Consider the following 18,018-nt stretch of genomic DNA (forward strand, 5'->3'; position numbering starts at 1 on the left):
GAAACGAAAAGACAAATATTCCCATATCTCAATCATATGGACTAACTATAATATACAAACTTGGAGAATTGTAGTCGAGAGCATAGGTTATCAGGTTGGGGCCTTTTGTAAAGGGTCCTAGGTTAGTTTAATACCCCGAGAGATCCCAGAGTGATTTGGGCAGAGAATAAAAAAGTACTTACAAAGTCCCCATGAGGAACTGGGGAGAAAAGAGAAAATCCCCATCTGGGGAATTCCTGATATTCTCGCAATGGTGACAACCAATTCAATAGGCCGAACCCTTGATCTTGGGTTTCACCTCTAGAAACTTATTCCTACAAAGGAGAAGCACAGCCTGCTTATAATTATGCCTAAGAGTCACCCCCAGAGAACCTCTTTTGTTGTTCAGATGTGGCCTCTCTAAGCCAACTCGGCTTTGAACTTTCTGCCCTCCCCTCTACGTGGGACAGGACTCCCATGGTGTAAACCTCTCTAGCAATGTGGGACAGGACTTCCAGGATCAGCTGGGACCCAGCATCATGGGATTGAGAAAGCCTTCTTGACCAAAAGGGGGAAGAGAGAAATGGGACAAAATAGTTTCCCTGACTGAGAGATCTCAAACAGAGTCAAGAGGTTATCCTGGAGGCTATTCTTATGCATTATATAGACATCCCTTTTTAGTTTATGGTGTATTAGGGTGGCTAGAGGGAAGTACCTAGAACTGTTGAACTGTATTTCAGTGACTTTTGATTCTTGAAGATGATTGTATAACTATATGGCTATTACAAGGTGACCGTGTGATTGTGAAAACCTTGTGCCTGATGTTCCTTTCATCCAGGGTATGGGCAGATGCAAAAAAGGATAAAGATAACAAATAAATAATGGGGGGGGGATAAGGTGTTGAGAATTGGGTATATTACAATACTAGTGGTCAATGAGAGGAAGCTATAAGGGATGTATGAGTTTTTTTCTTTATTTCTTTTTCTGGAGGAGTGATGCAAATGTTTTAAAATTGATCATGTTGATAAACACATTATGTGATGATATTGTGAGCCACTGATTATATATTTTGGATGGACTGTATATGTGTGAAGATATATCAATAAAAATATTTTTAAAAAAGAAATAAAAGGGGAGATATTACTGCGATTCCAAGAAATAAAAAAAAAGGACTATAAGAGCAAACTATGACTAGCTGTATGACAACAAATTAGATAACCCAGATGAAATGGACAAATCCCTAAGAACACACAAACTACCTATACTGACTCATATATTGACTCAAGAGGAAATAGCTCAACAAATCAATAACAAGTAAATAGAATGACTCAGTAATCAAAATCTCCCAAAAAAGAACAGCCCAGGACCAAATGGCTGGGTTTTACCAGACATTCTAACAAGAATTAACACAAATCCTGCTCAAACTCTTCAAAAAATTGAAGTGGGAACACTCTCTAGCCCCTTTATATGAGGCCAGGATCACACTAATACCAAAGCGAGATAAAGATAGAAGAAAAGAAAACTACAGATTAATATCCTTTATGAATATACATGCAAAAATCCTTAATAATGCATGTCCTTTGGTGTATGACTTATTTCATTGAACATGGTATCTTTTTAAAATTTTTTTATTAATTTGAAAAATTAAAAAAATATATAACAAAGAAACATTCTTAACATATGATCATTCCTTTCTACATATATAATCAGTAATTCACAATATCATCACATAGTTACATATTCATCTTCATGATCATTTCTTAGAATATTGGCTTCAGAAAAAGAAATAAAAAGACAACAGAAAAAAATCCATACATACCATACACTTTACCCCTCCCCTTCACCGATCACCAGCATTTCAATCTACTAAATTTATTTTAACATTTGTTCCGTTATTTACTTTTAATCCATATGTTTTACTTGTCCATCGATAAGGTAGACAAAAGGAGCATCAGACACAAGGCTCTCACAACCACACAGTCACACTGCAACAGCCATATCATCATACAATTATCTTCAAGAAACATGGCCACTGGAGCACGGCTCATTTTCAGACATGAATATAGTATCTTTAGGGTTCATCCCCATGTGTCAGAACCTCATTCCTTTTTATGGCCCAATAGTCTTACATTGTATTATACCAAATTTTGTTTATCCATTCATCTGTTGATGGACTCTTGGATTATTTCCATCTTTTGGCAATTGTGAATAATGCCACTGTGAGCATTATTGACATTATATGCACCTATGAGCATAGGTTTACAAATATCTGTTTGAATCCCTGCTTTCAATTCTTTTGGGTATTTACTAGATGTGAGATTGCCAGGTTATACAGTAATTCTGTACTTAATTTTCTTAAGGACTATAAACTACTTCCCACAGTGGCTGCATGATTTTATATTTCCACCAACAGGGTACAAGGGTACCTATTTCTCCATATCCTCTTCAAAACTTGTTATTTTTTGTTCTTTAATAGTCATTCCAGTAGGGATGAAATGGTACCTCATGGTGGTTCTGATTTGCATTTCCCTAATGGCTAATGATTTTAATCATCTGTTCATATACTTTTTGGTCATTTTATTATCTACTTTGGAGAAATGTTTATTGAAGTCCTTCTTCCATTTAAAAAAAATATTTTTATTGACAAATCTTCACATACAGTCCGTACATAGTGTACAGTCAATGGCTTACAATATTCTCATAGTTGTTTATCCATCACCATGATCATTTCTTAGAACATGTGAATCACTCCAGATAAAGAAATAAAAAAAGAAAAAACTCACATCCCGTATCTCTTACCCCTCCCTCTCATTGACCACTAGTATTTCCATCTACCCCAATTTACTTTCCTCCTTATCCCCTCTATTATGTATTTTTTATCCATATTTTTTTTTTACTCATCTTTCCATATCCTGGATAAAAGGAGCATCAGACACAAGGTTTTCACAACCACACGGTCACATGGTAAAAGTTATATCTTTATACAGTCGTCTTCAAGAATCAAGGGTACTGGAACCCAGCTCAACAGTTTTAGCTACTTCCCTCCAGTCACTCAGATACACCATAAGCTAAAAACTCTATACCCATTTTTAAATTGGGTTGTTTCTTCTTTTTATTGTTGAGCTCTAAATTTGAACTTGAATCTGAAATATAGGATTATTGGGATGAAATGCAAGAATAGCAACAGTGAGCTGACATGAAAGTTTAGAAACAAAATATTAGTATATTAATGGCAAAAGAAATGCTAGCAAAGTTCCTTTATTCCAGAGATATTTTAATACAATTATAGTACAGTTATGAAGTCACATTCAATCCACTGATTATAGTCAAGGTATTAATAAAAATTATACATCTTTATAAACTACCTTTAATATAATTAAAGTATTTGGTTTTTACTGATGAGATTAATTATATTCATTCATATTTGCACTGCTAGTCAAATAACACATAAGTAAATCTACAGATTATGATAAACCAAGCTTCCATACTATTTGAGGTGATGCCTTAGTAACAAAATTGAATGTTTTCTTTTTTAAATGCCACAATATTTGTTTCTTAGAAAAAACAGTCAATCAATGTAAGGCAAGATATTGAAATTTTTATACTACCTCTAATTTAAAAAAGATCAAGGAAAACTTTATCAAGATTATACATGCCTTTACATTCAGATACCTAAAGATTCATATAAAGGCAGCAATAAAAACATCAGTGCAAGTTCTACATTGGGTTCTTCAGTAGAGATAGTAATAGGTGCTTGGAGTAAACTATTATCTTCAAATCCCAACACTGGCAAAAGGAATTAATTCTTCTGGTGCAGACTTATATGTAGTATAATTATTTTTACTCAATAAAGATAGGTATAAAACATTTTTATTATACATAAAAATTAGTGTCTCTGCCAGTTTGTTTAAACTTTTGTTTTCAGATTTACTTGAATGCAAGCTTTAAAAAATAGTTTAAAATTGCTATTGATTTTTAAATGCATTGATAGTAAGTACTAGTGCAAAGAGGCCCCTGTGTCATTTTAATTTTATTTTTAATTTTTTTTTGGCAAGGACTGAAGATTAGCATTCCACAAAGAAATAAATTATATTAAAATATATGTAAAATGTGCGTGTGTTTAATGACCAAAGAAAGCACAACAATGAGTTAAATTAAGAGAAAACATCATTACCACTTATTCTGAACTCTGGTTAACTATGCAGTATTAACTATAATATACACTTATAGTTAAGAATCCAGATTTCTTGTACTTGCAAACTGACATTACATTTTCTAGCTCTATTTTTTCCGTGCTAAAAGACACTGCTGTAACAGATTGCAAAAAACTGAGTTCTATTAAAAGTGACAACTTTTACCAAGACAGTACTTTGTTTTTCAGTAGCCGATAACTGATGGAATGGAATTAGGTCTCAAAAACATCAAGTGAAACTATCCAGTACGCTTACATTTGCAACGTTACTTATGCACATTAAGGAAATGTTAACTGCATATGGAAAAAGCAAATAAATGGTGCTGTGATCTGTATTTTAATTAGCTTATTTAAATAGGCAACACATTTTGACTTGGAAAAAAAAAACAGACATTCGTATCCTTACTCTTATGGGGTTTCCTACAAATGGACCATTAGTGTTAGGCACCAAAAATTTCAAGTTTTTTTTTTCTTTTTTCTTTTTTTAAGCCTATCCCACTGATACATCCTCATTTGGCTCTACAGGTATCAGCATTTACATTAAACATTTGCACAGTACATACAAATTCTACTCTGCACAAATGAATATGAAATTATCCCTTTTCTAACTTTTCATTGCATGTTTTGTCAGTTTTTCTCTGCAATTAGATTACTACAACCCCATTGCCATTTAAAAAGTGTCCGAGTTTCTATTCTAACCATATCTATTTTTCTAGACTGAACACAAATTATGTATGAGGTTAAATGAATAACTAATAAAACTGAATCTTATTCTTAATGGCTACTGTAGAATAATTTCAATCATGTCCTTCATGATTCTGAATCCTGTTAAGGAAAACAATTCTTTCATGTGAATGTACAATGTTTACAAATTTAACTAAGGCAGTTTACAAGACAAGCTTCTCCATTAAGGAGTACGTTGAAATTCAGTCTGGACTCTAGAATTTTGTCCTGGGCGTCTTAGAATCAGCCCTACTTGTGGAGTTCTTGCAGCAAACAGGAATGGACACATATGACTAATTTTCATTTGTTTAATAAGGGAGTGGAATTCAGATATATGGAGATGAAATTACAAAACTTTAACTCACACCCCAGGGAAGAGTGTAGGATTATAATGGAATGATGGAATTTCATGTACAGCTAGCTACACTGATCAGTTTCATTCAGTTACAGTGTAATAAAGACAAACCAAATGGCTTGACATTTAAATAAGTCACAAATAGAAGTAGAGGAAATCATCTTTCTGTGGTAAAAGCTTAGTAAATGTGCATACTTTTTTATCTTTAGTAAACTGACAGTGAGTGAAAAACACTAATTATTTATCGAGTCAGGAAAACACATCAGATATGAAGTGCCAGAAAAGTATATGAAGTTAAGGCACTACTATATACAACTTCAATGACTGGCACTTATTCTGAAAAAGGCTTTAAAGACATGGATAATAAAAAGCATTTTTTTTCCCCTACTTCTATTAACTATTTAGTAGTTCTCAAAACAGTTGTGTGTTATTTGTGCTTTGCTTTTCAGCTCTGTGAATAGCAGCTGCATTTTATGGTAACATTCTGCACTTTTCCTTTCCTTTGGTGTTTGTGAACATACACAGTGGTAAAGGTTTAAAAGGTGCATAACAGGAAAACAAATGTGCTGTGTCCATACAAGGAACAATACAAAATAGGTGGCTGAACTGACATAATGCTCTCAAACTAAGCTAGAGCTATTACTCTGAATTACTCAATAAAGGACTAAAACCTTCAACTCAAAGTCTTTTTCAGGAGTTACTATACATTATTTTAGAGCTTATAGTACTCTATATATTCAGTGTTACATTCTGTATATTCATTCTACATAATTATTTCCACATATTCATAAAAGTTAGTCTTGTGACGGTTGGTCCAAGAGATGTGGTGAAATGCAGCAAGTATCTTTAACTTAAAAACTTCTGTCCAAGTATAAAAATATATACAAAGTTCACAAGTGTTTGTGCATATGTGCCCACATTTACAGTAACTATTCTTGTTTCCAAAGCTCAAAAGTTCACTAGTTTACAAATAGGTTGCTGCGGTCAACTGGTACCACTTAATTGTCTCTTTGCTCAAGTTGAAATCTTTCAGAGGCAGGGTTATTCCACCCAAGAAAAAATTCTCCCGTAGAGATTCTGCACTGAGTACACTTAGTTGAAGTTCTCTCTGTTTTAGGATTTCTTTGCTGTACCCAGTGTACACGAGCTATAAAAAGGAAAAAAGAAACATTAAATTAGAAGTTAGTAAAATAAAGTGGTTTGGTACTTGGAATATTTTATGTGAAAACAGAAGTGAGAATATTAGCAAAAATTGACTATATATTATGACACTGATCATGGCACATCTGGTAGAATTTGGGTCACTTTGTTATTTCAGGAGTCCTATATTGTACTATCATTCCTCTAGGTGTCTGACAGATGCATAAAATAGGACATCAATCAGTAGCTAAAAACAGAAATTCTAGAAACATGTTTTTTCTGAGATGGAGGAGATGGGGGAGGGAAAAATTACATGGCAGTATAACTTAAGATGATCTAGTAGCTAAGAAAAGAGAATGGGAGGAAGCAAGTTGAAATAGTATAATTTATCTAGAAAAAATAGGGGAGATTAAAATTTCTTTTTGACACCTTTTTTAGATGGATTTTATAGATCATGAAATGATAGTTTCTGATTATCCATAATTCAGTGCAAACTCACCAACTAAAAGTGCAGTTAACAGCAAATATGGAATGTTGCAACATTATCTTATTTCAAATTCTTATCATATTCAATACTTAACTTGGATTTCTCCTCCCTAAAAATCCCCACCATCAATTGTGAGAAACATCTCTTTAAACATAATCTTTCTCATTGTTTGGCTAAGGTAACAACAAAAATTTAAAAACAAAACTGAAGTCATTTTCTTGACAACATAACACTACGGAGAAAAAAAGCCAATACTATTTTTTGAGAATAATAGCAACAAGTCTTCACCAAGCATTCTGTATGCTTTTTAAGGAGTGAGGGGATCTTATATCGTTTTGAAAAATGTTTAGCTTGGACAAAAATTCAGAATTATTTGGTTTTAATCTCCAGCTAAACATTTTATGCAGATGTAATGTTGGTGTATTTGAATATCATGTTTATCCTAAAGTAGGTGAATGAGAAAAAAAAAGGGAGGTGGCAACAGCATATTTTAATAGGTAAATTTACAAGTTGACCACGAATCTCAATAAAGTCACAACTCTACTCTACAATGTTCAAGTGAAGATTTGCTAATTACTTTCAGTTTTAGGTGCTTCATATTAAGGTTACAACAGACTAAAATATGATCAAAATAGAATGACCAGTATTTTGAAACTAGATATTATCAATTTAAAGTTAAGATACTGAAAGTATTTTAAAAGAAGACATAGGAAGGGTAATTTGAAGATCAATTCTCTGAAGAGCTGCCATGAAGAAGGAAAAGAATAGTTCTATGGGGCCCCAAGAGGTACAACTGAGACACATGGGTGCAAACCATAAAGAATCAAGACTTCAGCTCAATCAGTCTCAAAAATAATCTTCTACAACTTGGAGATGCCCAAAACAAATGGGATGACCCAGAAGTATTTAAGCATATACTGGATAATCATTTTTTTAAAAATGTTGTAAGGGGGTTTCAGCATCGGACGGATAGTTGAATCACATGGTCTCAAAGGTCTTTTTAAAACTTAAGGGGTGATGTCATCAACATGGTGATATTAAGACATCTGAAAAAACTTCTTCAGAGAGTCAATGAATAAAAGGTTCTTATTAGAACACTGCAGGATTGTAGACTGGTGACGGACTCCACAAATGCTGACTCAAAGAAAAAGAAAAATATCAGGTAGAAAATTTCCATGCTGGATATGCTGGTCTAATTCCCTCCCCCTTACTTGGTCCTGTGCAGCTTGGAAGCTGTACAGAGCCAGCATGGCCCAGGTCACTCCCACCGAGGACACAGACTTTAGAGCCACTCACAGCAGTGAATGAGGAGCCCAGAAATATCCAAGCACAGCAGTCCAAGTCTACAGAGACCCAGGGCAGAACACGAGCCCCTAAGGAGTGTTTCATACAAAGAGGCTCCTGGGTTGGTAGGTTGGGAGTAGAAGGGGGAGGAGAGAAACCATGGTAGAAAGGCTGGCAAGTGGTACGCACACTCAGTACAGTTTTTATTACCTGGAACACTTAAATGCAAAATGGACTTTTCTGAAGAGACCCACCTTTCTGAATTGAGCACATCTGTCTCCTTGAGCTGGGATACCTAACAGAGAAGAAACCAGAGGCAGGAAGGCCTCACAGACAAAGAAAGAAAAAGAGATGGGGGTTAAACAGTACTGCTGTAAGACAAGAGAGTCCCCAAACTGATAAGTACAAGTAAAATGGTGCACAGAGTGAGGGGGAAAATTTAAACAAATCATAGGAGCTGGGGAGAAAATCCTGCACAAAAGCAAACAGAACAGATCAAGAGTCCCAGAGAAAGAAGAGAGGAAAGGAAGTTTTCTCTTGGGGATGTAACAATTGCATGAAAAGTGCAATATTAAAAATTGTACTGCATATCTAGGGCAAGGAGCAGATGATAAAGAGCTGAGAAAATGTGGTCAGTCAACATGGGCTATTCTAAAAGTCTAGAAGTTGAATGAAGCATCAAAGAGACTTAAAACAAAGCTAATAAACAACAAATAAAACCCTAGACAAGGGATAAATGAACCTTTAGAGTTAACTCATCAAGATAACCAGATGATGAGAGAGCAGCAAAATATCACAAGTAATATTAAGAAACAGGAAGATATGGCTCAGTCAAGGAACTGAGTAAAACTTCAAAGAAGACAGAATTTGAAACAAAGAAGTTCAAACAAATATAAATCAATTCAAGGAAATGAAGGAATGTATGGATAAAGAGATAAAGGATATTAGAAAGACAATGTGTGAGCATAAAGAATTTGAAAGTATAAAAAGAAACAACAGAAATCATGGGGATAAAAGGCACAATAATGGAGATTAAAAATACACTAGAGGCATACAATAGCAGATTTGAACAAGCAGAAGAAACAAACAGCAAACTTGAAGACAGGATAATCAAATCACACAGTCAGAAGAACAGATAGAGAAAAGAATAGAAAAAATTGATTTTTTTTAGAAAAACAAAATTGATTTTTTTAATAGACAAAAAGGATTTGAGTGACAGCTTGAAGCACACAAACGTACAAGACATGGATGTCTCTGAAGAAACGGGAAAAGGGGCAGAAAGAATATTTGAGAAATAATGACCTAAAATTTTCATCTCTTATGAAAGAAATAAATATACATGTCCAGGAAGCAAAACATACTCCAAATAGAATTAATCCTAATAGACCCATTCTGAGACACATACTAATCAGAACATCAAATCCAAAGATAAAGAGAGAATTCTGAAAGCAGCAAGGGAAAAGTGATTCATCACATATAGGGATCCTGAATAAGACAAAGTACCTACGGTATATTTAAGGTACGAAAGAGAAAAACCGCCAGCTAAAAATTCTTTATCTGGCAAAACCAACCTTCAAAAATATTCCATGTAAATAGTAACAACAACAACAAAAAAGAGCTGGGGTATCAGACAAAACTGACTGTAAGTCAAAAGCTGTTGCAAGAGACAAAGAAGGACGTTATATATTAATAAAAGGGTCAATCCATCAAGTAGAAATAATCATCCTAAGTATGCATGCTCCTTACCACAGTGACCTAAAATGCATAAGGCAAACACTGGCAAAACTGAAGGGAGAAACAGACACCTCTCTAATAATGTGTGGAGATTTTAATACACAATAATCATTAATAGATAGAAGATCATAAGGAAACAGACAAGTTGAATAATAGAATAAATGAATTAGACTTAACAGACATGTACAGAACACTGCATTCCAGAACAGCAGGATATACATTCTTCTCAAGTGCACATGAATCACTCTCAGACAGACCACATGTTGGGTCACAGAACAAGTTTCAATACATTTACAAAGATTTAAATTCTACAAAGCATTTCCTCTTACCATAATGGAATGAAGCTAGAAATCAATAACAGGCAGAGAAGTGTTAGGTAGAACAAAGTGCATACCTTGAGGAACTAGAAAAAGAACATCAAACTAATCACAAAGCAAGCATAAGGAAAGAAATAACAAAGATGAGAGAAGAAATATATGAAATAGAGAACAAAACCAAAAGTTGGTTCTTTGAAAATATTAATAAAATTGGCAAGTCCTTAGCCAGACAGACAAAATAGAGAAAGACAAATAAATGAAATGAGAAATGAGAAGGGGAGGCATTACTACTGACCCCACAGAAATAAAAGGATCATAAAAGGATACTATGAATAACTATATGCCAATGATTTAGACAACCTAGATAGATAAAATGGACAAATTCTTAGAAACACATAAACAAGCTACACTGACTCTAGAGGAAATAGAGGATCTCAACATACCAACTGCAAGTAAAGAGGTTGAATCAGTCATTAAAAACCTCCCAACAAAGAACGTCCCAGAACCAGACAGCTACACTGGTGAATTCTATCAAACATTCCAAGAAGAATTAATACCAATCCTGCTCATACTCTTCCAATAAGTTGAAGAGGAAAGAAAACTATCTAATTATGTCTATGAGGCCAACATCACCCTAACACCAGAGCCAGATAAAGATACTACAAAAAAGCCAAATTACAAATCAATCTCTTTAATGACTATAGATGCAAAATTCTTCAACAAAATAGTTGCAAATAGAATCCAAAAGCACATTAAAAGAATTCTACACCATGATTACATGGGCTTTATTCCAGATATGCAAGAGTAGTTCAACACAAGAAAATCAATTAATGTAATAGACCACATTAACAATGAAGGGTAAATTACAGATCATCTTGGCTGAAAGAAAATGGCATTTGACAAAATCCAGCATCCTTTTTTGATTAAAAAGTAGGAGAAAACAGAACTTCTTGTATGTTATAAAGGACATATATGAAAAACCCACAGCTAGCATCTAAAAGCTATTCTTCTAAGATCTGGAAGAAGACAAAGATGTACACTGTCATCACTGTTATTCATTAGTACTGGAATTTCTAGCCAGAGCAGTTAGACAAGAAGAAGAAATAAAAGGCATCAAAACTGTAGAGAAAGAAGTAAAACTCCCACTATTAGCAGATGACACCATCCTGATAATAAATATACAGCCGTGTGATGTTGTAAGCCATTGATTGTACACTTTGGATGATTACATGGTAGGTGACTATTTAATGTATATCAATAAAATAACAAAAATCAATTCGCCATAGATGTGAGGGTCTATTTCTGAATTTTCATTTAGATTCCCTTGGTCAGTATAACTATTCTTTTGCCAGTGCCATAAGGTTTTGACCACTGTAGCTTTTTAATATGCTTTAAAATCAGGAAGTGTGAATCCTCCAACTTCATTCTTTTGCAAAATGTTTTTGGCTATTTGGGGTCCTTACCCTTCCAAATAAATTTGGTAATTGGCTTAAAAAATCTGCAGAAAAGTTACTAGATTCAGCAAAGTGGCGGGGTACACAATCAACATGCAAAACTCAACCATGTTTCTAATATACTAATAGTAAGCAATTCGAGGAGGAAATCAAGAAAAAAAATTCCATTAAAAAAATTCCATTAAAAGAATCAAATATCTAGGAATAAATTTAACCAGGATATAAAGGATTTATACATTAAAAACTAAATGGCATTGCTAAAAGAAATCAGAGAAGACCTAAATAAATGGCAAGATATTCTGTGTTCATAAATTGGAAGACTAAATATTGTTAAAATGTTAATTCTACCCAAAATGATTTACAGATTCAACACAATAACAATCAAAATTCCAACAGTCTACTTTGCAGAAATGGAGAAGCCAATTACCAAATTTATTTGGAAGGGTAAGGACCCCAAATAGCCAAAAACATTTTGCAAAAGAATGAAGTTGGATTTTCACACTTCCTGATTTTAAAGCATATTAAAAAGCTACAGTGGTCAAAACCTTATGGCACTGGCAAAAGAATAGTTATACTGACCAATGGAATCTAAATGAAAATTCAGAAATAGACCCTCACATCTATGGCAAATTGATTTTTATTTGTTATTTTATTGATATACATTAAATAGTCACCTACCATGTAATCATCCAAAGTGTACAATCAATGGCTTACAACATCACACAGCTGTATATTTATTATCAATCAACTTTTTAAATTCTTTTTTTGTGAAAAAATAACATATACACAATAAAAGCAATAAATTTTAAAGCACATCACAACAGTTAGTTGTAGAACAGATTTCAGTGTTTTGTATGGGTTACAGTTCCACATTTTTAAGTTTTTACTTCTAGCTGCTCTAAGATACTGGAGACTAAAAGAAATATCAAGAAATATCAACAGTCATACTTATTTGTTAAATCCTGCCTTGTCTGTATAACTCCACCATCACCTCTGATCTTTTGCCCACTCTTTAGGAGTATTTGGGCTGTGCCCATTCTAACTTTTTCATGTAGGAAGGGCTGTCGATAATATGGGATGGGGGATGGAGCTAGTTGATGCTCTGGAGAGACTGGTCCCTCTGCATTTCAGGACTTCTCTGGTTCAGGGTCCCATTTGGAGGTTGTAGGTTCCTGGAAATCTACCCTAGTGCATGGAACTTTTGTAAAATTTTATATAAACCCTAGGTGTTCTTTAGGATTGGCAGGAATGGTTTTGGTTGGGGTTTTGCAAACTATGATAGGTAGCAATGTCTAACTTGCATAAGAGTGCCCTTCGGAGTAACCTCTCAACTCTATTTGAAATGGCCAACTAATTTTTGAGAAGGCTGCCAAGTCTGCTGAAAAAGTTGGGAAAGAATAGCCTTTATAGCAGATGATCCTGGTAGAATTGATTATTTATATGCCAAAAAGTGAAAGAGATCCCCTATCCCATGCCTTCAATAAAAATTAACTAAAAAATGATCAAAGACCTAAAGACAAGAACCTGGACTATAAAACTTCCAAAAGAAAACGCAGGGAAGCATCTTCAGGATTTTGTGTGAGGCAAATGGTTTCTTTATACCAAAAGCACCAGCAACAACAATAACAAGAAGGATAAATGGGATTTCCTTAAAACAGAAAACTATGCACCAAAGGACTTTGTCTTGAAAGTGAAAAGACAACTACGGGAGAAAAAATTTGGAAAACACATTTAATTTCCATAATTACAAAGAAATCCATACAATTCAATGATAAAAAGACACACAACCCAATTTTAAATGGGCAAAAGCCCTGAATAGACATTTTTCTAAAGAGGATATACAAATGGCTAAAAAGCACATGAAAGGATATTCAACATCCCTAGCTATTAGAAAAATACAAATCAAAACCACAATGAGGTACTGCTCTATACCCATTAGATAAAATTCTCCTGTGAAGCCATCTGGCCCAGGCTTCACTTTGTAGGAAGATTTTTGAAGACTGATTGACCCTCTTTATTTGTAATTGGTTTATTGAGATCTTCTATTTCCTCTCGAGTAGGTGTAGGTAATTCATATGTTTCTAGGAATTAATCCATTTCATCTAACTTTTCTAGTTCATTGGTATATAGTTGTTCACAGTATCCTCTTATGATTTTTTAATTTATTCAGGATCCATAGTATTCTAGTTTGCTAGCTGCCATAATGCAATATACCAGAAACAGAACAGCTTTTAAAAAGGGGAATTTAATAAGTTACAAGCTTACAGTTCTAAGGCCATGAAGATGTCCCAATTAAAGCATGTCTATAGAAATGTTCAAATTAAGGCATCCAAGAAAAGATACTTTGACTCAAGGAGGCCAATGAACTTCAGGATTTCTCTCTCAAGCAGATATGCATATGGTGAACACAGTCAGGATTTCGTTCTCATCTGGAAAGGTACATGGCAAATACGGCAACATCTGCTGGCTTTCAGTCCAGGCTTCTTGTTTCATGAAACTCCCCAGGAGGCATTTTTCTTCTTCATCTCCAAAAGCTGCTTGCTGGTGAACTCTCTGCTCTCTGCTCGTGGTTCTGTCATCCTTCTCTGCTTTCTCAGAATCTCCAAAAGTCGCTGGCTGGTGGACTCTGTGGTTTTCTCGGCCTCGTGGCTCTGCTCAGCTCTGTTCTGGCTTTCTTGTGATTCTCAAAAGGCATTCTCTCCAAAAACTGTCTCCTCTTTTATAGGATCCCAGTAAACTAATCAAGACCCACCTGAAATAAGCTTAATACCCACCCACACTTGGTTGAGTCACATATCCATGGAGATAATCTAATTAAAGTTTCCAACATACAGTGCTGAGTAGGGATTAGAAAAAAATACTGCCTTTACAAAATGGGATTAGGATTAAAATGTGACTTTTCTAGGGTACATAAATCCTTTCAAACCAGCAAAATGGTAACAACCCCCACTCTCATTTTTAAATTTTGGTTGTGTCCTCTCTTTTTTGTTTTTTTTTCAGCCTAGCTGGGGCCCATAGATTTTATTGATTTTGTCAAAGAACCAACTTTTGGCTTTGTTGATTCTATTTTTTTGTTCTCCAGTTACTTTATTTCTGCTTTAATCTTTTGTTATTTCTCTTCTTTTATTTGCTTTGGGGTTAGTTTGCTGTTCTTACTTCCAGGTGAGTGGTTAAGCCCTCAATTTTTGCTCGTCTTTTTTAACATAGGCAATTATAGCAATAAATTTCCTTCTCAGCACTGCCTTTGCATATCTCATAAATTCTGATATGTCGTATTCTCATTTTCATTAGTCTCCAGATATTTACCTATTTCTCTAGCAATTTCTTCTTTGACCTAGTGGTTAAGAGTATGTTATTTAATCTTCATATATTCATGAAAGTTCTGGTTCTCTGGTAATTATTAATTTGCAGCTTCATCCAATATGGTCAGAGAAAGTGCTTTGAATAATTTCAATCTTTTAAAATTTATAAAGACTTGTTTTGTGACCCAGCATATGATCTATACTGGAGAACATTCCATAAGCACTAGAGAAGAATGTATATTCTGGTGTTTTGGGTTGTAGTCATGTGTATATGTCTGTGAGGTCCATTTCATTTATCATATTGTTTAAGTTCTATTTCCTTGTTGATTCTCTCTTGGTTGTTGTATCTAAAGAGAAGAGTGGTGTATTTAAGTCTCCAACTATTATTGTTGAGACATCTATTGCTCCCTTCAGTTTTGCCACTGTTTGTCTGATGTACTTTCGAGTTACATGACTGGAGCATAAACATTTATGATAGTTATTTCTTCTTGATGGATTGTCCCTTTCATTAATCTCAAGTGTCGTTCTTTGTCTCTGATGACATCTTTACATTTAAAGTCTATCTTATCTGATATTAGTATAGCTACTCCTGATTTCTTTTGGTTACAGCTTACATAGAAGATAATTTTCCATCCTTTCACTCTCAATCTATTTATATCCTTGGGTATAAGATGAGTTTCTTGTTAGCAGCATATAGATGGATCATATTTTTTAATCCATCTGCCAATTGTTATCTTTTAATTAGTGAGTTTAGTCTGTTAGCATTCAAAGTTATTACTGTAAAGGCAGTTCTTGAATCTACCATTTTATCCTTTAAGTTTTTATTTTTCAGATTTATATAATCTTTTCCCTCTCTCGCTTTTTATTCTTTAAGTTACACTTACTGATACTCTTCATTTCTGTGACCCTCTCCAGACCTCTCTCTCTTGTCTTTTTTTTTCAGCTGATAGAACTCCCTTTAGAATTTCTTGTAGGGGAAGGTCTCTTGTTGACAAATTCTCTCAGCCTTTGTTTGTCTGGAAGATACTAATCTCTCCCTCAATTCTGAACGACATGTTGGATGAATAAAGAATTCGTGGCTGGAAGTCTTATGTTGGATGAATAAAGAATTTGTGGCTGAATAAAGAAGTCTTTCTCATTTGGGATCTTAAATCTATCATAATACTGCCTTCTCACCTTCATGGTGCCTGCTGAGTAGTCCAAACTCAGTCTTATGTGGTTTCCTTTGTATGTAGTGAATCGCTTTTCTCTTGCTGCTTCCTGCTTTTCTTCAGCTTTTGATAGTCTGATTAATATGTGTCTTGGAGTATGCCTATTTGGATTTATTCTTTTGGGGATTAGTTGGGCTTCTCTGATTTGCATATTTATGTCTTTCATAAAAGTTGGGAAGTTTCCCCCCATTATCCCTTCAACTAACCCTTCTAGCCCTTTACTCTTCTCCTTCTGGAACACTGATGATTCTTATAATTATGCACTTCATGTTGCCCATGATTTCCCTGAAATCTTGTTCAATTTTTTCCATCTTTCTTGCCATGTGATCCTTTGTGTGTTTGAGTTTAATCGTCCTGTCTTCTAGCTTGCTTATTCTTTCTTTGGTCTCTTCACATCTCTTATTACATATCACTATTATATATTTAATTTGGTCTACAATATCTTTCATCACTGTGAGATCTTCTATTTTTCCAAATTCTTCTTTATGCTGCTCCAGTGTCTTTTTGATATCCTTTATGTCATTAAAAATATTCTTGATTTGTTGTTTCAAATTCCGTATTCCCTCTGGTGTTTTAATTTGGTCATTTGGCTGGGCCATATCTGCCTGAATCTTCACAAGTTTTGTGGTTTTCTGCTGCATCTGGGGCATTTGCTTATCTTGATGAGGTTATTTTGTAAGTTGATTTCGACTCAGCTAAGGTTTTGTATTTGCTTGGGTTTGCGCTGAATTCCTTTTGCATTTGGTTTTTCAGTAATTCCTCACCAAACCAAGGCCCAGACCTCATGGAGGGGATGCAATTCCCTTGAGGCCTTCCCAACAGATGGCACTCTTGAGCCACCCTTTCCCCTCAGACCCACCTCTCCCTGACTGTGGTGGCTGGCTAGCAAGATGACGTGGGGTGGGCAGCTATTCTTGGTGCCCAGCCAGGCAGCTGGTCCTGGCAGGTCAAGAGGGCTTCTCATTCTCTTGGGGGACCAGGCTGCTGTGTCTGAGGTGGAGAGGTGCCAGCCTCTGCCACTTCAGAAACTTACAGTTTTGTGTGGGAGCTCAGCTGCTACACTGCTCCAGACTGGTTATGATTTGTATCTGGTCACTGACGTCTTTTAAACAGTTGTTCCATACAGATCCTGGCTATTTCCTAGCTGCCCTACAGAATGAACTAAATTCCACACCTCACTATGTCAGCATCTTGCCCTGCCTCTCCATCCCACATCAAGTAGAATGGCTGCCATTAAAAATTGGAAAATATCAAGTGTTGGAGAGGATGCAGAAAATGGTAACACTTATTCTTTGCTGACGACAATGTAAAATGGTGCAGCTGCTGTGGAAGACAGTTCGGCAGTTACATAGGAAGCTAAGTATAGAATTACCATCTGACCCAGTAATCCTGCTACTACCCAGAAGAATTGAAAGCAGGGACTTGAATAGATATTTTTTATTATTATTATTATTTTTAAACATAACAACATACAAACACGAACATTCTTAACATATGAACATTCCATTCTTGGTATATAATCAATGACTCACAATATCATCACATAGTTGTATTTTCATTACCATGATCATTTCTTAGAACATTTGCATCACTCCAGAAAAAGAAAAAAGAAAAAATTCATACATACCCTCTTTCTCATTGATCACTAGTATTTCCATCTATTTTAACCTTTTGAACATATATTTAAATACCGATGTTTATAGCACTATTATTCACAATGCCAAAAGATGGAAGCAACCTTAAGTCCTAGTGGCCATCAAGCAATGAAAGGATAAACTCAATGTGGTATACACATATAACAGAATATTATTCAGCTGTATGAAGGAACAAGTCCTGATGC

The 18,018-nt window shown here is 34.8% G+C and overlaps 1 protein-coding gene across 1 annotated transcript in view; it reads right to left on the reverse strand.

The window, feature by feature from the left end:
- Positions 1–3,232: 3,232 nt before the first annotated feature.
- PIK3C2A (phosphatidylinositol-4-phosphate 3-kinase catalytic subunit type 2 alpha) overlaps positions 3,233–18,018 on the reverse strand; it is a 195,882-nt gene continuing 181,096 nt past the window's right edge. Inside the window, exon 33 of the mRNA XM_077114133.1 lies at positions 3,233–6,396. Coding sequence (XP_076970248.1) covers positions 6,214–6,396 — 183 coding nt within the window. The 3' untranslated portion in view covers positions 3,233–6,213. The remainder of the gene's footprint in view (positions 6,397–18,018) is intronic.

The sequence above is a fragment of the Tamandua tetradactyla genome, chromosome 8 (genome assembly GCF_023851605.1).
Source record: "Tamandua tetradactyla isolate mTamTet1 chromosome 8, mTamTet1.pri, whole genome shotgun sequence".
NCBI lineage: Eukaryota > Metazoa > Chordata > Mammalia > Pilosa > Myrmecophagidae > Tamandua > Tamandua tetradactyla.